The sequence below is a fragment of the Entelurus aequoreus genome, linkage group LG02, assembly GCF_033978785.1.
Source record: "Entelurus aequoreus isolate RoL-2023_Sb linkage group LG02, RoL_Eaeq_v1.1, whole genome shotgun sequence".
Classification (NCBI taxonomy): domain Eukaryota; kingdom Metazoa; phylum Chordata; class Actinopteri; order Syngnathiformes; family Syngnathidae; genus Entelurus; species Entelurus aequoreus.
The window spans coordinates 35,900,379-35,922,530 of NC_084732.1; the positions used below are offsets into that span (position 1 = coordinate 35,900,379).

Consider the following 22,152-nt stretch of genomic DNA (forward strand, 5'->3'; position numbering starts at 1 on the left):
ACTTCCCGTAGGGATTTTTCAAAACAAAAGCATTTTACGCACTACGTCGACTGCACCATTATGTATTTTACCTCAAATATTTTATAAAAATCGTGATAATGTGGACAAAACTACGTTATACAACCTTTATGTGTATTCGTCTCGATAAATGATCTCGTCACTCCAGGCCACTAGTTGGCAGTGTGCTCAGTTTGACGTCCATTAACCACCAACAAAACCCGTAGAGCGAAGTAAAAAAAAAAAAGTATTTCAGCAAGATTAAAAAGATGGCTGCAGTGCTCCCACCTAGACCACCGTGCGACAGTAACCCAGCTACCCCTGGAGCACAATCGCTAAAGGTGACAACTTCACTTCGTAGAAAAGGAAAAAAATGCAGATTTATCAAATTTAGGAGATCTTCTGCGTTTGTTCCTATTAAGCTAGCGGCTGTGGAGCGCTCCAATGGCTACCACAGTTAGTGAATAGCAGTATGAGCCCTTTGTTTATGTTTTGTTTTATACGACAATGTCGCCTGTTAAGTGCATGACGTGTGTGTTTGAGATAACAACATTGCTTTTTTACACATACTTTTTTCTTCTAAAGTACACGATGGTACAAATGCAGCTGCTCGCCTCCTTACTCATGCTCCAAAACATGCCCATATTTCTCGGGTTCTCCTTGCTCTCCATTGGCTCCCGCTATGTTTTAGAATACATTTTAAAATCATTTTTGTTTTTAAGGCCATCCATCGTCTGGCCCCAGCATAATTGGCTGAATTTTCAACTGTTCGTCACCCACTAAGCAATTTGCGTTCATCTTCTCACACATCTTTGGAAGTAGCATGGACTAGAGTTAAAAAAATGGAGTGATGGTTCTTTTTCCAGGCAGCACGGTGGGAAAGGGGTTAGTGGATGTGCCTCACAATACGAGTTCAATCCCGGACTCGGGATCTTTCTGTGTGGAGTTTGCATGTTCTCCCCGTGACTACGTGGGTTCCCTCTGGGTACTCCGGCTTCCTCCCACTATCCACCCGAATGCAGCTGAGATAGACTCCAGCACCCCCCTGGACCCCAAAAGGGACAAGCGGTAGAAAATGGATGGAGGGTGTTATGGGCCATAAAAAAATTAGCTGTGAGATACAAATGGCCCATTGGCTGCACTTTAGACACCTCTGCTGTAAACTATAATCTTTAAAACTATTAAGACATTGACAAACAATTTTTTTGATATTTCACCTTGTGTGCAGTGATGACTAATTTTGGGTGTTCGTGGGTCATTCAGCTAAACAAGTTGAGAACTACTAAAATATTGCAGTATGTTGGAACAACGGTTATTGCATGTGCCTCACAATACAAAGGTCCTGGGTTTGATTCCTGGTCTCAGGGTCTTTCTGTGTGGAGTTTGCATGTTCTCTCTGTGACTGTGTGGGTTCCTTCCGGGTACTCCGGCTTCCTCCCACCTCCAAAGACATGCACCTGGGGATAGGTGGATTGGCAACACTAAATTGGCCCTAGTGTGTGAATGTTGTCTGTCTATCTGTGTTGGCCCTGCGATGAGGTGGCGACTTGTCCACGGTGTACCCCGTCTTCTGCCCGAATGCAGCTGAGATAGGCTCCAGCACCCCCTGCGACCCCGAATGGGATAAGCATTAGAAAATGGATGGATGGGTCTTCTTTCCGCATCCGCACCCAAGTTATGGAACTCCCTCCCACCTGAGTTGCGAGCCATCACGGAGCTAGAAGCTTTTAAATCTCAACCAAAAAGATATTTGTTTAAATTGGCTTTTAACAAATAATTTCCATAAGTATTTATTATTACTGTTTTAATATGCATGGTTTTAGTTGCTTTTAACTTATTTGTCCTGTAAAGCACTTTATGCACCATTGTGATGTTGATTGATTGATTAATGTTCCATCAATCGGGGCATGTTGCAATTTACCAATACAGTATGATATCATTACAAGTCTAGTAAACATTATTTATTTCATATGTGAAAGACTGGACATGCACACTGTTTTATTTTGTACCAACCCACTCAAAAAAAATAAAAAAATAAAGTGCATCTTAAAGCCATTTTTCGTAGACTCAAACCAATACATATATTATAAAACGATACAGATATTTGAGATGATCTTTGTTAGATCGTTAAATATAATTGTTCAGGGGTTCCCTTTTTGCAAGTACATGTTGAGTTTAATTGGGCTTTACTTTTCTTCAGGAGGATGTAACGGAAGAGGAGTCTAACGATGGCAGCCAACCTCCTAAAAGGCGGAGAATGGGTTCAGGAGACAGTTCACGAAGCTGTGACACTTCCAGTCAAGAGTTTGGGTAGGTCTGCTTCTACTTTAACTTTAAAGGGGTACTGCACTTTTTTGGAATTTTGTCTAACTTTCACAATCCTAATGTGAGACAAGCACACATGTTTTTCTTTTTTTAAATGCATTCTAACTAAATAAACGCTAGAAAAAGTCAGCTAACAATGGAAGTAATGAGAATCGGGTTTTGCACTATTTCGCCTGTAAAGGACTTTAAAAACAAATCTAAAAACCTCCATCAACATTTAATGTATATGCTGTAAGTATATGTAATGCCGTAACCATTATAATAACATGTAATATTTACATATTTTGGTAATTTTGAGCATACAGCAGCCTATTTATTTCAAAGATGCATCAGAATGTTCGCTATTTCCTACAACAACAACTACTAATAATCATGGCAGACCTTATGGTAGCCAACAATGACTACTTTGGGACAAATCATGATCCAGAATCTTATATTTTTGAGCCTGAATATAAAGACGAGGAGTTACACATTTTGGAAGTTGAGTAAAAAGCAGATCTAGCAAGTAGCACTATTTCTAAGTGCTTAACAAGAAATACAATCTACAAAAATAATAAAACAATCACTTACTGTACAATGCCTGCTTTCTTCGGGTCTAAGTTGAATGTAAAAAATGACCAACTTATCTGTTTATGGCCACAACCTTCTACTATATAAGTGAGAGGTATTACTGGTACTTATAATCTAGAATTAACTTTCCCAACTCAGAGGCGATGCAGCTGCTCATCGGCTGGGCACAACAGATGAATCTAATTTGCTTCATTGTTAGGCACCTAGAACTTGCTGTATATCACTAATTAGAATGCATAAAAAGAAAAACATATGTGTTCATGTCTTGCGTAGTTATTGTGAATGATTGGCAAAATTCCAAAAAAGAAGTTCCGTTCCCCTCTAAGCATGATGCTTTTTGTGTTTACGCCTTCGTCCAACCACTGCTGTTTTTCCCTTGCCTCTACCAGTCCAACATATTTCCCAGCAGAGAACCTGACAGAGTATAAGTGGCCACCGGATGATACGGGAGAGTATTACATGTTGCAAGAGCAGGTCAGCGAGTATCTGGGAGTCACATCCTTCAAGAGGAAGTACCCTGGTATGAATTAGTTGTGAATAATGTCGACTAAAATAATCTAAAATGTAAGATCGAAAAGTTATCTGTAGTTAAAGTGTGATGGTAACATGGTGTAATATTACTTTTTATAGACCGTAAGAACTTTAAACTGATCTGTAAAGTAGTGTCCGTACTTATTTGATTATCTGTACTATTTTACAGATATGGAACGGAGGGACCTGTCGCACAAAGAGAAGCTTTACTTGCGTGAACAGAATGTTATCACAGAAACGCAATGCACTCTCGGTAGGAAGCATTCAAGTACCCAAAACTCTTACTACTAAAATGGTTGTGAGTTAAGATACTTTAACCATGTTCTTGTTGTTTCAAGGTTTAACAGCTTTGCGCAGTGACGAGGTGATTGACCTGATGATAAAAGAGTATCCCTCCAAACATTCCGAGTACTCGGTCATACTGCAGGAGAGAGAGCGACAGAGGATAGCTAAAGAGTACTCTGTAGGTGCACAACAATGTTTCATGTTGGCGTTGGTTGATTAGTGTACTGTAATACATTTCACGAAAAAATCACACATTTACCATTTAATATGTCTGTTGTGCTCTTGCAGCAAATGCAGCAGCAGAACCATCAGAAGGTGGAGGCCAGTAAGGTTCCGGAATACATTAAGAAGGCAGCCAAAAAAGCGGCAGAGTTCAACAGTAACTTCAACAGGGAGCGAATGGAAGAAAGGAGGGCCTACTTTGACCTCCAGACACATGTAAGTTTACTTGGGACCTCTCATAAATATTATTCATACTTTGTACTTATTACCCGCTTATTAGTTATAATAACTACTCATTGTCAGTGCTGTACGCTTAGCTTTTTCACCAGTAGCACCGGTGCTACTAAATGAAAAAAATTGGTAGCACAGAAAAATGTTTGTAGCAATATTAAATGTCTTAAATATTAAAATGTTATTATTAACACTTAAACAAGGTACACAGGTGCCCTCATACATATAAACACAATGGCATCATATAAGGCCTATTGTAACGCTCAATTAAACACGAAGAAAATCCCTAAACTGTGTAAATCTTTCATCGGCTTGTGTCCTTGTAGTGCCTTCTCCTCCGATGTAATAAAGGTCCGCTGTGGCATCTTTTTCGGTTTAAAACAATTAAAGACTTGCTGCGGAACAAAACCCCCTTCGTTGATAAAATTCTTGAACAGAAGGTGCCGGAGGCCAACAAGCTAAAATACTTAAAGTTCGAAGCGATTGTCTAGCAACCCGGAGCTGTACTGTGAGAGTTTGGACACATTTAAAGTGTTTCTGATCACACAAAGTGATCTCTAAGACAGACTGACACCGCAAAGTACGACAATTGTGGAAATAAACACGTCAGAAGTACTGCTTGACGTCAAAGCTCTTCAAAATGGCTGTGCCCATGTGTGCAGGATGTAAATGGGATAGCGCATGGCTCCCCAACCTTTTTTGCATCACAGACCGGTTTAATGTAAGCATTATTTTCAGGAGCCGGCTTGTTACTTGTGCCAGATAAATACAGCAAAAATAAGTGCATGAAATATACAACTGACTATAACGCTGAATTTGTGGGAGCCCTGGGCTTGTTTCTTTGCAATGAGATCCCCAGCAGGTTACCATCAACCTGCTGGGGACTGCAGATGAAAATCAGCCTTTGGCTACAATCTGTCGCATTTATATTTTATATGTTCATTAGTGTGCATTGTATCATGTCACAAAGTTATAACAAATATAACACATGGCAACTTCCTGTGAGGAGTTTTTCTTGTACATCTATAAACAAGCTTATCTGTGTGTCTAGTGGGATAGGCGAAAGTTAAGTCGGAGAAAATGCAGTTGTTTATAAATTATTTAATGTTTCTATGCGGCCCAGTAGCAAATGCGTTACCAGTACCGGTCCCCGGTCCTGCCCTTGTGTACATGATGTAAACAAGATGTGACATAGGGGGCCACGCCTCTTTAAAATGGCCATTGCCGCGTTTACAGGAAGTGATGTCATCAAAAATGCAGCCCCTGATGGCCTTAAAGCGGCATGCAAAATGTATGAATGACGAATTTGTACGGAAATACACGGTGTGTGCACAGAGGCATATTTGGTGCAATGTAACGGTCGGAGGTTCGAGGCGTTTGTATATAGTGGTTTCTCTGTACTGTACTGTACTTTGTACTGTTTGTACTTTGTCTAATTTGAACACTGTCTCTGTACTGTTTTTCATGCAATGTCTTCATGTGATAGAAAATAATACATTTGTTTTAGTTGCTAGCAATTACTCATTGGCGGCATGTATTGCCGAGTAACCTACTGTTGTTTTGTTGTTGTCTGACTTTTTTTAATCCAAACAAAGGAATTCCTCTTTTTTTGTTTTCGAGTTTTGTTGTGTTAGCTTCTGTTGTGCTTTTTCTCTCTGCTATATCGTTAACATACATGCTCCTGTCGGCTTTTGCCGTAAAGTTCTTTCAAGTGACGTAAAACGGCTCCTGCAAAGTAACAGTTTTGCTGAAGTTACGTTAGCTGCAGCCTAGATGTTGAAATCCCAATATAAACAATAGACAGTTATATCGTACAACATACATTTTTATGTCGTACTACTACATATATTTCTAATAAATCACAGCAATTATAATTTTTGCTATAAACACCATAACCATTTCATTAAAATTGTATGTTTATTTGCTTTTTTTTTTTGTCGTCCTAGGTTATTCAAGTGCCACAGGGCAGGTTTAAAGTTCTTGCTCCAGATCTGACCAGGACGGGGCCCTACCCTGTTGCTCTCATACCAGGACAGTTCCAAGACTACTACAAGAGGTAAATTACTGCACAATAAACACTAGTTTAATTCTTTCCATGTTTTTGAAGCCTGTACAAAGGATATGATATACTGTATAATAATACATTTGGCTTAACGCGTGTTGATATCTTCTGCAAACATGACAACGACAAGCGAACAAAGGCGTCTTCAATGCAATGTAGCATTCTCGCTAGTGGCTCATGTCCCTCCACAGTGCAAAGCCACTTATAAACCAGTAATCCTTGCCTCCATGGCGTAAAATAAACTTGTTTCTTGATGAGGAAGAACTAAACATGCTACTCTACACACTGTAGCAGAATATGCTAACCGCAAGCAAGAGCTCTTAAACGTAAAGAAAGGTGGGCGGATGGAAACAAATATTGACAGCAACGATATCAACTGTAGTATCGGTATATGGTTGATACTACAGTGGTTGGATCAATATTTTTTTATTATCAAAAAATATTTTGTCGTTATTGTTTACTAACTTAAGAAATAAGTCCAGGGGCACAGGAGGGCTTTAAGGGCAAAAGCAAATTATTTAAATCAGAGCCAATAGTGAAACACAATTTGAATATATAATTGATATTGTCACACTTCCATCTGATTACAATTGTGATCAAAATGCAATCATTTAATGATCTTGAGATTTGAAGTATCAACATTGGTATGACCAATACTGCCCCTCTAACTACTTGGTATTGGATCGATACCCAAATTTGTAGTTTCGCCAAAACTATTGTCAAGTATCTAACAACAGAATAATAAGTCCTCGTTATATTTTAACAGAAGTGAAGAGAGAACCATGTTACACCAGAAAGTAACCAGGTATTAACATTAAATTAACAAGCAGGTTAATAATAATTTTGAAAAAAATTATACAACTGGAAATGACCCAATATATATATATATATTTCATATCATATCATTGTCACAGGAGTTTGTAATATGTATTTCAATTGTAGGCCATATCGCCCATCCCAATTTTCTCTGTCCTGGCTGTTCAGTTAAATTTGGCTAAATCAATGTTCACCATGAAGTGAGCTGAATTCATGCAATCTGACTGACGCTGATGCTCCCTCCTTTTGCACTCCCGTCATTGCATTTCATCATTTAAGTTTGAATTGGCTACATTTATTTATCAACACCTCTTATTATTAGCAGCGGTTAACTTTATTTTGTACTTGTATGACAGTTCAAATGCTGGTCTACAGGTAATTAAGATTTAATGATTATTGCACTGTGTTATCATGTATGCCTTTGCTCTGTGACATATGTGCATTGTGTTTAACAGGTACTCTCCCAACGAGCTGCGGTACCTGCCTTTGAACACTGCCCTGTTTCAGCCCCCACTGGATCCAGAGCTCCCTGCGCTGGACTCTGATCCTGACTCGGATGATGGAGACGATGACAAAAAGAACAAGAATTCTTCCGTAAGGCATTAGGATTACTAAACATCTTTTTTATGTTTGGGGGCAGGAGCTCCTGTCCAGCCACTCAGGCAAATCATGTTGATGATGGAGATGCCCATATCTGCTGTACAGATTTACTTTACAAAAGAAAAGTGTCGGATACTTCATCTTATTGCCTTATTTGTATTTTACTTTATTGAATGGATTAATTAATGTTTAGCGCAGCCGGACTGGAGCATGAGCGCATAGAAAGAAGAAAAAAAGGAAGTCAGGGAGGAATTGCGAGGAGAAGAGGAGGCTAAGACAAAGAGACAACAACAACAACAGAAAATCATCAGCAAATACGATATGTAAAAATATGATACGAAAAATTATAGCAAAGAAGCAGTTAGTGAAGTAAATGTGATCATAAACATTATTGCACTACAAGTGGAGCAATAGAAATACCAGTAGAGATAGCACTATTGATAATGAATAATAAAGTTAAAAAGTTAAAGTACCAATGATTGTCACACACACAGTAGTTGTGGCAAAATTTGAAGCTGTCTGGAAGTCGTTTTCCATGGCTTCCCCGAACTCCTCCCATGTCCCAGTTTTTGCCTCCGCGACCGCTGAAGCCGCACACCGCTTGGCCTGTCAATACCTGTCTGCTGTCTCCGGAGTCCTATGAGCCAAAAGAGCCCGATAGGACACTTTCCTCAGCTTGACGGCATCCCTCACAGCGGGTTCTAGGATTACCGCCACGACAGGCACCAACCACCTTGCGGCCACAGCTCCAATCAGCCGCCTCGACAATAGAGGTACGGAACATCGTCCACTCGGACTCAATGTCCAGCGCCTCCCTCGTGACATGTTCAAAGTTCTTCCGGAGGTGGGAATTGAAACTCTCTCTGACAGGAGACTCTGCTAGGCGTTCCCAGCAAACCCTTACAATGCGTTTGGGCCTGCCAGGTCTGTCCGGCATCCTCCCCCACCATCGCAGCCAACTCACCACAAGGTGGTGATCGGCAGAAAGCTCCGCCCCTCTCTTCACCCGAGTGTCCAAAACATGAGACCGCAAGTCCGATGACACAACTACAAAGTCGATCATGGAACCGCCGCCTAGGGTGTCCTGGTGCCAAGTGCACATATGGACACCCTTATGTTTGAACATGGTGTTCGTTATGGACAATCTGTGACGAGCACAAAAGTCCAATAACAAAACACCACTCGGGTTCAGATCCGGGCGGCCATTCTTCCCAATCACGCCTCTCCAGGTTTCACTGTCGTTGCCAATATGAGCGTTGAAGTCCCCCAGTAGAACGAGGGAATCACCCGGGAGAGCACTCTCCAGTACTCCCTCGAGTGAATCCAAAAATGGTGGGTACTCTGAGTTGCCGTTTGGCGTGTAAGCCCAAACAACAGTCAGGACCCGTCCCCGTCCCCGAAGGCGGAGGGAAACTACCCTCTCGTCCACTGGGTTGAACTCCAACGTGCAGGCTTTGAGCCGGGGGGCAACAAGAATTGCCACCTCAGCCCGTCGCCTCTCACTGCTGGCAACGCCAGAGTGGAAGAGAGTCCAGCCTCTCTCAAAAGAACTGGTTCCAGAGCCCTTGCTGTGCGTCGAAGTGAGTCTGACTATATCTAGCCGGAACTTCTCCACCTCGCGCACTAGCTCAGGCTCCTGCCCCCCCCCAGCGAGGTGACGTTCCACGTCCCAAGAGCTAGCTTATGTAGCCGAGGATCGGACCGCCCAGCTCACATCGCACCCGACCTCTATGGCCCCTGCTATGGGTGGTGAGCCCATTGGAGGGGGAAACCACATTGCCTCTTTGGGCTGGCCCCATGGGGACAGGCCCGGCCACCAGGCGCTCGCCATCGTGCCCCACCTCCGGGCCTGGCTCCAGAGGGGGACCCCGGTGACCCGCGTCCGGGCGAGGGAAATCTGGGTCCTTCGTTTGTATTTTTCATAGAAGTCTTCGAGCTGCTCTTTGTCTGATCCCTCACCTAGGACCAGTTTGTCTTGGGAGACCCTACCAGGGGGCATAAAAGCAGACAACATAGCTCCTAGGATCATTGGGACACGCAAACTCCTCTACCACGATAAGGTGGCAGCTCGGAGAGGAGAGGAGAAAAATAAGTACAGTGCAGCATTTTTCCTTGAACCTGTCTGTTCAAGCATCATCTCACTCCTCCCTGTTGTGAATCTCTGCAGGACAGTTCTTCAGGCAACACATCAGACGTAGAAAGTCAGGAGGGAAGAGGCCACAAATCCAAGGCCAAAGACAGGACCTCCACACAGAGTAAAGACCGCCACTCTGCCTCCCACAAAGCCACCCCCGGGTACAAGGTAGAAGACAAAACCAACTGAACTCTTCTCCAACATCAGCAGCAGCACTTTTCTCCCCCTTCTCCTTCTCATCCTCCTCCTTTTTTCTACTACTGCTACTACCACCCCCTTACTCCAACCATCCTGACACCCACTCCCCTATAGCTTTCTTCACTTTCGGCTTCTACGGTTTATCTCAGCAGGGACCAGCACACATTTGCACACACAGACACCCACTGAGGCTCCTGTCTTCAATGTTTTCTCTTTTAGGATTACTACAATCCTTCCCCTCCCCACAACCCATTCCAATCAGACTGTGAGCAATAAGAACAATTTAAAGAAAACATTTTCTTCTTTTTTTTTTACGCACTTTTACCAGTGAAGACAAAATATATTTTTTTTGTTTTTTGAGCATCTTAAGTTTTTGCTTCACTTGTCCTAGAAAACAAAAAAAAGGATACTTCCAAGACAAGTATACTGATATTTTTGACTGCTAATTTATTTTGTCTACCATTGGAAAGAAAATTGGTTACACAGAACACAAACCACCATGTTGTGGTTTCTTTCAAGAAATAGTTGATGTTAAAAGTAATGAGCATTTTAACGTGTATACCTGAAGTGTATACGGTAATACACTTAAATGTTTACTCTGTGTGTGTTAGTGTTATGCTGTGTTTAAACAACATGTGATGTACTGTTGAACTGTGGCTAAATACAAGGGAGCACTACTATAATACCAGAGTGGTGACAACATGGCAAAATTGTTCACACTGAGCTTAACTGCTAAATATAAGATATTTTTCCAAATAATAATTATTTATTTTAATATAATTTTTAAGGCATTGTATTAAGTTTAACATTTTTAGTTAAATTTAGCCTCATTTTAATTATTTTAATCTACCCTTACACTCTGTAAAATAGTTATGTTCAGCTCTTTGCAGTGTGCACAAAGTTGTTTTCCTACCTTGTTTACCACTTTTAAGACGTTACATTGTAATCATGCACTCATGTTTTTGCAGCCAGAATTTATCTGCATCCATGTACTCTTTTTTTCGTTGTTTTTCTTTTTTCTTTTTCTAAATGAGTGCAACAATGATTCTTAGATGCTAACTATCAAAATATCTTAATATGTGAGAGAGTATAGTTGGCGGTGCTACTTCAAAGTATTGTGCACCTCCTAATGAGTTATGTATTTATACATGTATATAGTCTTTCCATATCCCCAGATTTTTGTATATAACGGAGTGTTGCAGGCTAATAAACACTACCACAGTCCACAGTACAGATTAATATGCAATGGTTTTTCATGACTATATCGTTGCTGAAAAGTGTTTGGAATAGTGTGACATTTTCACAATGCAGCTTATGAATTAAAAACATTTATGAGTAACAAAGCTGTTATTAAATTTAATGTTTCTTGTTCTCATTCAAAATCATACAATTAGGATAAATGAAGAAGGTATTAATCACATTAGAAGCATTATAGAGTGTTTACAGTGGACCTTCCAAAGTTAAAACACAATCGATCTTGTGGCGCTTGTTGAGTTCCAATTTATTTCACTTTTAGAACAATGTATCCCAAATGAAAGTGAATTAATTTATTATGACATATTTATTAACTGTACAAGAAAAGTTAGTTTCTTCTTTGCAATAAAAGTTAAAGTAAAACTAACTACTCACTCTCTGAAGACGCTTGATATATGTAATAAAGGGCACATGTTTTCCGAGCGATACGGTCACCTAGTGGCGATTTATAATTACTGCTGTAATCAACAAAGCCTTGTGTTATTTATAGAAATGAATTGCATTGAGCAGCCATATCTTGTTCCTGCTGATCGATGGTCATCATCCTACTTTTTAATCTTGGCCATCACTGGAATTTACCATTCTCTGGAATTGTCTCAAAAACCGGAAAAAATAGCAAATGCTCACTGGGCTGAACTCTCATGAGATACGCTGACATGTCGCGTAACATCACAAATTATAATCATTTTTCGAAAAAGTATGATGGAATTTCAAATGGCACTATTTTTGGGGTATTCCGCGTTACATTTTATTCCGCCCAAGGACTTGATAATATTGTTTAAAACTGTTACGCAGCTGCTTTGAAAAAACTAACTTTCAAACTGCTGCAAGCACTACATTCCGCCCTTCTCTAGTTTTTGGCACAAACACTACGCCCAACATAACATTGAGGATGCATGATATAGGATATACATTTGGCAGACGATAGAGATTTAAATGCTATCGTCATATCGTGATAGTGCATGTTTATGACACATTCTGTGTCCTGCAAATTTGACAGCGACAAACCAAGGGCCACGTTCTCAATGCCATGCACTGTCCTCGCTAACAAGCTAGTGGTTAACGTCCCTTTACCGAGACTAATCTTTTCCTCCATTACGGCAAATAAAGTATGTTTCTTACAAGTACCATTATCAGTGGAGGACGAGGAATAGCTAAACATGCTACGCTACACATCGTAGGAGAATACAAGAAGCAATGCTAACCGCTATGCTAGAGCTCTTGAATGTCAACAGGGGCAAGCCGATCGATAAAAATATCAACAGTAACAAAATCAAGTATAGTATCAGTATATGGTCAATACTACATTGATTAGATAAAAATGTTTTATTGTAAAAAAATATTTTGTCGTTTTTGTTCCAAACTCAGAAAATAAATTCCTGGAAACAGGAGGACCTTAAGTGCAAAAACTAAAGGAGTTATTTTTGCACTATTTAAGTTTATCTGTCTCATAATATTGTATGTAATTAAAGGGAATAAGGAAACATTTGCAACATCGTTTGACATTGTTACACAGCCATTCTGCTTTTGCCTGATTCGTAATTGTGATCAAGAATGTAATCATTCGATGATGTTGTTTGTAGTGCCAGTATTGGTATGATCAATACTGTCCCTGTAACTACTTAGTATTGAATCGGTACTCATGTTTGTAGTATCGCCAAAAACTAATGTTAAGTATCAAACAGAAGAATAAGTATTTATAACATTTTAACAGAAGTGTAGATAGAACCATTTTACGACAGCAATAAACAGATATTAACAAGCAGATTAATACTATTTTTGAGAAAATACCACAATATCATACCGTATACGTCAGTAGACAAGAGCCCTTGAAACCTGTTTTGAAATGCTGTCATCATTTACATTCCAAAATAATTTACCGTTATCGCGGGAGGCTGCAATTTATATCGCAATATATATTTTAGACTATATCAATCTCACCTACTTGGCACACACATTAGTTATGTTTATCAGCTCATAAAAGTGGTTTAGTCAAATTTTAGCTACTGATATTAGCTATCGTTGCAAATTGCTGGTCCCTTCTCTGGGACTGCTTTAGTGTGTGTGCATGTGCGTGTGTGCACACACTCCAGGGTGAGTGAGTGAGTGAGTGAGTGAGTGAGTGAGTGAGTGAGTGAGTGAGTGAGTGAGTGAGTGAGTGCGTGCGTCAGCCATAAAAAAAAGTCAATTTGTATTCAATTTACTTTGTCATTGTAAGAAAAATGTATTTTTTTAATGTTCAATTTGTTCCTTTAGACCAGGGGTCACCAACGCGGTGCCCGCGGGCACCAGGTCGCCCGTAAGGACCAGATGAGTCGCCCGCGGGCCTGTTCTAAAAAAAAAAAATTAAAAATTAAAAATTAAAAAAAAAATTAAATCTACATAGAAAAAACACAAGATACACTTTCAATCAGTGCATCAACCCAAACAACCTCCCCCATGCACACTCATCCACACCCACTCACACAAAAGGGGTTATTTCTTTCTGCTACCAATATTCTGGTTCCCACAACATAGACAACACATCTGCAAGGGACACAGTCCCTGAAGCACACATGATTGTATAGGCTGCTGGTCCACTAACATTTTCATTAATTACTATTTTTTATGTAATTATTTTTATATTGTTTTACTTTCTTTTTTATCCAAGAAAATGTTTTTTATTTATTTATCTTATTTTATTTTTTTAAAAAGGGCCTTATCTTCAACAGACCAGGTTGTCAATGAAATTAGATTTGTTTAAAGGGTTTTTTAAACCAGGCCCAGTCCAGATAATGTCCAAGTCGGACTCAGCAACACACACCTTCATTCATGTACACAGAAAAAAATTAGGGAACACAACAGATTGCATATAATTTATAAACAAAATTACATTTTCAAAATAAGCATTTATGTACAGTCAAGATTATGTCCAGGTCACTCAAATGAGGGAACACAACAACAGATATCATATAATCTATAAACATAATTATACTTTCAAAATAAGCCTTTGAGGACTTCTCATCTTTTTTTAAATGTTTTTTGGCATCATTATCGTTTTCAACCATGTAACTTTCTAAAGTTAGAAAATACTGAATAAATGTTTTAAAGAAAGTAATACTACGTGAATATCTGTTTTTGGCCTTAAAAATAAACATTTTACCGAGTACTATAATTAAATTGACTAAATCATGATTGTCAATGAACTCTCCTAAAATAACAGAAACCACATTAAGCTTCATAAACAAACCAATCCTTGAACACATTTTTTCAACTTCCACCCAAAACAAAGACACAATATGACAATACCAAAACAAATGCAGGGTGGATTCAGGCTCCTGACAACAAAATCGTCAATCATCTGACTCTCTCATATTCCATAATTTTAACATTTTCCCTGTGGGTAAGAAGTTATAAATAATTTTAATTTGAAAATAACGATTATGCACATCGATAGTGGTTTTATATATTAGTTTGAATATGGCATCCCATGGCAACGGGCAGTCAAAAAAGTCCTCCCATTTTCCATTTGTGTTGTATGAGGCAGCCTTCAAAGATTTCTTTATTAAATAAAAATTATATATTTTTCTATTTATTTTAGTTCCTTTTTGCCAACTAGAATTTCTTATTAGAGGTTTACAAACTAATAATTTAGTAGTTCCATAATTAATTATTTGTTTCCATCTTTTCCCAATTACTCCAGTTAGTTGATAAAATGAAAAGCTTGAGCAAGCATCACCATACATAGCTCTAAATTCATCATACTTCATAATTTTACCATTCTCATTGATAATATCATTGACAAAAATGATTCCTCTTTCAAACATATTTTTCCAAAAGAAAGGCTTTCCATCTATTACAATATTAGAGTTCATCCATATTAACTCCTGCAAAATATCGTCTCTTTTTTCTGGCACATAAAATTGAAAACACCACTATGAGTGGATTGTTTCCTTTATGTTTCCCAGCAGACTCTCTGGGAGGGGATCACTTGTAAAAAAGGATACAATTTCTTTTGATACAGTACATGTTTTTTGTCCAACAGGACATTTGTGTACCACTCAATGTTTAAATACATCTTTGGAACAATTGATGCTTTTAAAGACAGACACATAGCTTCAAGGTTGAGAAGTTTCAGGCCCCCATATTCATACTCTTTGTACAAAACCTTTCTTTTAATCTTTTCTGGTTTGCCGTTCCAGACAAAATCGAAGACCCTCCGCTCGTAAATCTTAAAAAAGTTTTGTGATGGAGCTGGTAATAACAAAAACAAATAAATAAATTGAGGAATAATTAACGAGTTGGCAATAGACATTTTACCATACAAGGTTAGGGATTTCCCTTTCCATAATTGCATAATTTTGTCCAGCTTTCTTAGTCGATTATCATAATTTACTGAGCCTAGATCTTCCAGATTTTCTGGGACAACAACACCAAGTATGTTAACTGGTCCATCTGTCCACAAAACAGGCACTTTGCATTCCATTCGAAAGGACGTTCCCTTTAGATTTCCGATCCCTAACATTTTACATTTATCATAATTAAGCTTAAGGCCAGATTGCTGTGAAAATATGTCCAAAAGATTAAGAAGGTTCCGCAAATAATGAGGAAAAATCTTATCTTTGTGAATCAGCCTTTTCTGACATGAACTTCATCAAGAACAAACACAGAACACGCCTCACTGATGCACATCTGCAAGACTCACTCAGAGTTGCAGTGTCAAGTTACACACCAGAGTACAACACACTAGTTAACAGCATGCAATGCCAGGCTTCCCACTAACTGACAAAGAAACAGATAACAGATTTGGTGTCCAGTTCAAAGTGTGACATGATTTAAAAATTTGAGAGTTTACTTTTGTATTTTACATGAGTTATTATTTGTACAAACATGGTGCAAAGTAATTCATGATTTGTTAAAAAATGTTAGTGGCTAGCTAGTTAAAATGGGATATTGTGATTTCACAAGACTGTCTTAGAAGTGATCATTTGAAAATGTTCAATTTGAAAAATGTGCACTTAGAGAAAATATAAAAATAAAGTGTTGCATATTGATATTTATCTGTTTCTATATATATTTATTGTGAGAAATCATTAAGATGATCAGTGTTTCCACAAAGATAAATATCATTAATTATTAATAATAACAGAGTTAAAGGTAAATTGAGCAAATTGGCTACTTCTGGCAATTTATTTAAGTGTGTATCTAACTGGTAGCCCTTCGCATTAATCAGTACCCAAGAAGTAGCCCTTGGTTTCAAAAAGGTTGGTGACCCCTGCTTTAGACTTATTCATGCTGGTGGTGTTCTTATATTTTTGGGGTGGGGAAATGTTTTTATTTTGAGCCAGTGACATTAAATTAAATGAATTGTACCGAGCACCCATACATTTTTTGTGGAATGCCAAATGCAACTTTTAAGCTTTTTGATTAGACAGATTTGTCCTCTCTAGGACCATCTGAGGGTATTAAGTGATAAGCTTCCTGTGCTAACAAACTTCTAAAGTCCTCTGATTGGATTCAACATGTGGAAAACTGCTGAGCTATCAGTTGATAGAATGTGTTTTTCCAATGTGCCAATGTCTAATTTATTGTAGCTCCCTTTGTTCCCAAATGCTGATGTACTAAGATGGACTGTACTGTGTATTGAGAACGCACTGCTGGCTGGTGTTTATAGCGTTGTTCTGCCTTGCAGCCTAAGGTCATTCCCAGAGCTATATGTGGCATTTGCCAGAAGGGTAGAGAGGCCAACAAGAAAGGCAAACCAGAGGCTCTCATTCACTGCTCCCAGTGTGTTAACAGTGGTGAGTACACACACCTCCTTCCAAGGACACTTCCTGTTTATGTAGTACTAGGTCAGTCTTTTTTTTGGAACATGTTCACATGTTGTTTGTAACTGGACTTTAGGGCTCAACGTCGCATCAAAAAAGTTTTTCTTTAATTTTTTATGAATTAGTGAAAACACTGTAATGGACCACCTTCCTGTGTTGCAGGTCATTTTAAATTTGTAATGACTCATCAATGCTCAGTGTAGAATTAATTGATCACAAAGCAGACACACATCTGTTCGTTGAATAAATCTTTGTTTTTTTTGCTAGTTTATTTACGGAATATTTCACCATTATAGCAATACTTTAACTTTTAAAATTTTTTTCTAATGGTTTAAGGCAGGGGTGTCCAAACTTTTTCCACTGAGGGCCGCACACGGAAAAATTAAAGCATGTGGGGGCCATTTTGATATTTTTCATTTTCAAACCATAACAAAATATATGGATTTTTTATTTATTTTACCTATAGGGGTCCCGGGGACCATAAAGGGTCTCAGTCATTAAAATGTTAAAAATAAGTCAGATTATTATTATTTTTTTAAATTATTTAACGCTTACAGTAAATCTCTATATCAACTTCAAGTTGATATAAAGTAATACAAATTTAAAAAAATGTTTTATGGCTTTTCTGTCAAAAACAACTTAGTTTTTTTTATAGTAAAACTGAAATATGCAGTATTTAGTATCTAGAGCCCTAAAAGATCAATAATGCAGGACACCATTGATTTTAATTCTTTCATATTTTTGAGTAATCACAGTGAAAAGATGAATAAAAAATCACTAAATATATTTGGGATCCAAAAGGTGCCCCACTCATAAAGTGATACATTTTTATTAGGTTTTTCTTTTACTTTCAACACTTAAGTTACGAGATCAACTTCAGATATATCTGTCGATTTTATCCTGAAACAATTATTTTGTTTGTTTTATGCGCTTTTGTCAAAGAAAACTTTGATGTTTTTATATGGCTACTACACAATATATACAATATTTACCACATAAAACATTTTAAAGTGAAATATTTGAAGTAATTGGAGCCCTGAAAATAATTCATTATAACATGGATTTTTTTGTCGTCATTTTTTTTTTTTGAGCAATGGCAAAAAAAGAAAAATAAAGAAAGACAAAAGAAAAAAAAACAGCCTGCATGGCAGCTTTTGTGTCAACATTGCAACTTTTTCTTGTTAGATTTCACCTCATTCCACTTTTTTTAATGTTCTTTTTTATTTTTACAATAGTATTTCCAGAATGTGTGGCGGGCCGGTAAACAATTAGCTGCGGGCCGCACTTTGGACACCCCTGGTTTAAGGGAAAAAGGCTATGGCTGCTATGACTAATAATGAATGTCGATTCATAGTAATTGCCTTACATTTGTATACCCAAATGCAGGCCACCCGTCCTGCCTGAAAATGAACGAGGATCTGGTGCGTGTGATCCAGACATACCGCTGGCAGTGCATGGAGTGTAAGACCTGCACCGTGTGCCAGCAGCCCCACCATGAGGACGAGATGATGTTCTGCGACAAGTGTGACCGAGGCTTCCACACCTTCTGCGTGGGCATGGACTCCATCCCCACAGGTTGTTTTTTTATTTGTTTATTTAACCAAAAGAAAATCACGTTGAGATTAAAAACATCTTTCACAAGGGAGTCCTGGCCACAAAGTTACAACCAACAAAGAGATTAGGGAGCACATATTAATTAAAATGTCCAACATTTGAAGACATAAAGACAAAGATTCATGTAAAAAAGATAACCATAATTTGTAGAGATAATGCATTTTTTTAACCTCCATAGTCCCAATTCAATTTTTAGTCTTTCTACGTGTGGCTTAAAAGTGAGGGAGTCATCATTTTAGACGCCAAGGTATTTATATTCATGTACCACCTCATGTATTTATATTCATGTACCGCCTCTATGAAACTGCTGAAATAGTGTGGATCACCGTCTTACAGTTGAAAAAACAACCTAGGCTGAGTCATGTGAGCATTATAGGAGCTGTTTTCAACATTTACACAGATGCCTAGAGGGCGCCAACTTTCCAAAGTATTTTACACAGTATATCCCGCCCTCTTACGGCTTCTTATACGTACGTAACACATGCATAGGTGTTGTTAGCTCTTGATAGGAATTTGCATCGCGAGCGTTAGCTGTCATTGAATGTATTTTTATCATAACAACAACATGACCGCAAATAAGTAGTAAAATAAATCACCAAATGATTCCCGAGTGCGGCCACCGCTGCTGCTCACTGCTCCCCTTACCTCCCAGGAGGTGAACATGGGATGGGTCAAATGCAGAGGATAATTTCACCACACCTAGTGTGTGTGTGTGTGTGACTATCATTGGTACTTTAACTTTAAATTGTTCGTTGCTTCTCTTGGACTGCTTTTGTATGTGTGCACACGCTCCCTGCGCATACGTGTTGACGAGACCGGGTGAGTGACAGCCGTAAACACCAACCATGTTATTCGGGCCGGCAAAAGATGTTATTCCTTAAACTTAGTAATTGTGAAAAATGTAGACAATTGTCAAACAAAAGTGTTCTGTTAAACCACGAATAATAACATAAGCTAGCCGGTGGTGTTATTGTTTTATTTTATAAAGCACAGCTGTTCACCTGTGGGATGTTCCAAATAAGTGTTTGATGAGCATTCCTCAACTCTCTCAGTCTTTTTTGCCACTTGTGCCAGCTTTTTTGAAACATGTTGCAGGCATCAAATTCCAAATGAGCTAAAATATTGCAAAAAATAACAAAGTTTTCCAGTTCGAACAATAAGTATCTTGTCTTTGCAGTCGATTCAATTGAATATAGGTTGAAAAGGATTTGCAAAAAAATTATATTCTGTTTTTATTTAACATTTACACAATGTGCCAACTTCACTGGTTTTGGGTTTTGTACATTCAACACACTTCCTTGTGGTCTAGAACCCTCCAGATCTTATAACCTTTTTGACCTTGGAGCCCAACTTTTTTGGGGGATATATTTTATGCTTTGAAAAATGTTACTGTGAAGAAGTTGCAAACATCACCTTTAAGAACTTGGTTTGTAACTGTAGAAGTAAATGCTGGACCGCGTCATCATCTTTCTTTAGGGGTTCAGTGGTCTGAGCAAGATAGGATCCATAGCAGCAAATATTGGTGTCGTCTGCATAGAAATGCATATTGGCATCGGATACATTTTGACCCAAATCATTAATTTACATAATGATTAATAATTATTCATTATGTCACAATGAAGAAGAGGCTTCCCAAAACAAAGCCCTGTGGCACCCCTTTGTTGTCTTTGTGTATATTTCTACTAATTGTGATTTGGTGTTTCAGGTCTTTGGGTGTGTGAGGTGTGTGGCAAAAATTTCAGCACTCCCAAGAAGAAAGGGGGAGTGAAAACGCCAAAAAAGCCCAAATCCGTGCAGAAATGACATCGTTAAAGACCAAATCCTACTTTTCTTTTGTCCCAAATCACAGTCTACTCTACACTGAAAAGTGTGGATTCTCCTTTTTTTGAGAGGGATGCCTATAATTTAGACTTCAAACACCCCTCATCACAAACTTTTGTTGCGGTTGGTCTTTACCTTGTTTGCTCATTGTGGAACGTGGGCAAAAACCCAAACAAGCTTATGCTTTATTGTACGCTATTACCAATTTTTTATTCATTGTATTCTTTTTTTCAATCGGATAGAAGTGTCTCAGTCTGTATGTTCTAGTGTTTCAAAGTCAAAAGAGTGCAGTAAGTCTGCCCGTAGCAGACAACCTTACATGCGGCTGAATCAACCGTGCTGTACCATCGGTCATCGCCAATCATGCATGCTTGAGAACACCGTTTTTACCTCACTTACCAGTAGTTATAACTGAGTCATATTTTTGGTTTTCCAGACCACATTTAGGTTTGTTTAGATTTTTGTCATGTTTTAAAATTCCTCACATATAGCATTCCTTATGTTTGTTTTCTTAACTGTTATCAATTGCCAATGTGATTCTGACTTTAAATGTTCATTTTTCTGTTTTGGATGAACAAGTGGTGCTCTTATTAATGTACTAGTCATCAACCCTAACTAAAGGTCAGTTACTTAAATTTGAAAATATTTTTGTTCTCTTGATGCAAACTTGTCTTGAATTGTGACACGGTGCTAATTGTGGATTTTTTTTTTGTGTATGTGTAATGTTTGTCCTTTTTACTTACTTATGGTAATCTTACACTGTTGTTACATTGTAATGGTGCCTTTGACTGCAACAGGTCTAACAATGCTGGTCTTTTTTTTGGTACAAGCAACAGTAAATCTCATTTTGAATTAGACTTGAAAATAAACTTATTTTTAAAGTGCTGTAGTGGCTAGTAAATGTTGATTGGTTAATAATGTGATAATCACTTGTTTTTTTTTAAATAAATAAACAATGGCTCTTACTGTTTTGTTTTTTATGCAGACATGCTGAGATGTGTAAATAGTGCTCAGTGGCCTTGTGGTTAGAGTGTCCGCCCTGAGATCGGTAGGTCGTGAGTTCAAACCCCGGCCGAGTCATACCAAAGACTATAAAAATGGGACCCATTACCTCCCTGCTTGACACTCGGCATCAAGGGTTGGAATTGGGGGTTAAATCACCAAAAAAGATTCCCAGGCACGGCCACCACTGCTGCTCATTGCTCGCCTCACCTCCTAGGGTGTGATCAAGGGTGATGGGTCAAATGCAGAGAACAATGTCACCACACCTACTGTGTGTGCGACAATCATGGCTACTTTAACTTTAAATGGAGCAACATCGATAGTTTCAAAAATTGGAAAAAATCAGGTTTGGTTTGATTCTCAAGTAGAAATGAAATGTATAACTCGATTATATTGGAGGATTGTATGTCCATTACAGCAGGATTCCCCAACCTTTTTTCCACCAGGGACCGGTTTAATGTATGCATTATTTTCACGGACCTGCTCTCTATGTATGGCAGATAAAAACAGCCAAAATATGAGCCTTTGGCTACAATCTGGCACATTAACATTTGATATGTTAAGTTAAAGTTAAAGTACCAATGATTGTCGCACACACACTAGGTGTGGCGAAATTATTCTCTGCATTTGACCCATCACCCTTGATCACCCCCTGGGAGGTGAGGGGAGCAGTGGGTAGCAGC

At 38.5% G+C, this 22,152-nt stretch overlaps 1 protein-coding gene across 1 annotated transcript; it reads left to right on the forward strand.

Annotated features, from left to right (window-relative positions):
• Nucleotides 1-192: 192 nt before the first annotated feature.
• On the forward strand, nt 193-21,369 carry phf10 (PHD finger protein 10). Its single transcript, XM_062025935.1, has 12 exons — nt 193-338; nt 2,198-2,307; nt 3,282-3,412; nt 3,593-3,676; nt 3,762-3,886; nt 3,997-4,146; nt 6,108-6,217; nt 7,495-7,633; nt 9,807-9,941; nt 16,897-17,005; nt 18,419-18,607; nt 20,352-21,369. Exons 1-12 carry the CDS (start codon nt 267-269, stop codon nt 20,447-20,449), a joined length of 1,452 nt encoding a protein of 483 aa, XP_061881919.1. The 5' UTR covers nt 193-266; the 3' UTR covers nt 20,450-21,369.
• Nucleotides 21,370-22,152: the final 783 nt, after the last annotated feature.

Coding starts and splice junctions, on each gene's coding strand:
- phf10 (XM_062025935.1), top strand. CDS start 267: ATGGCTGCAGTGCTCCCACCTAGACCACCGTGCGACAGTAACCCAGCT. Junction 7,634..9,806: donor AAAAGAACAAGAATTCTTCC/GTAAGGCATTAG, acceptor GAATCTCTGCAG/GACAGTTCTTCAGGCAACAC. Junction 18,608..20,351: donor CATGGACTCCATCCCCACAG/GTTGTTTTTTTA, acceptor TTGGTGTTTCAG/GTCTTTGGGTGTGTGAGGTG.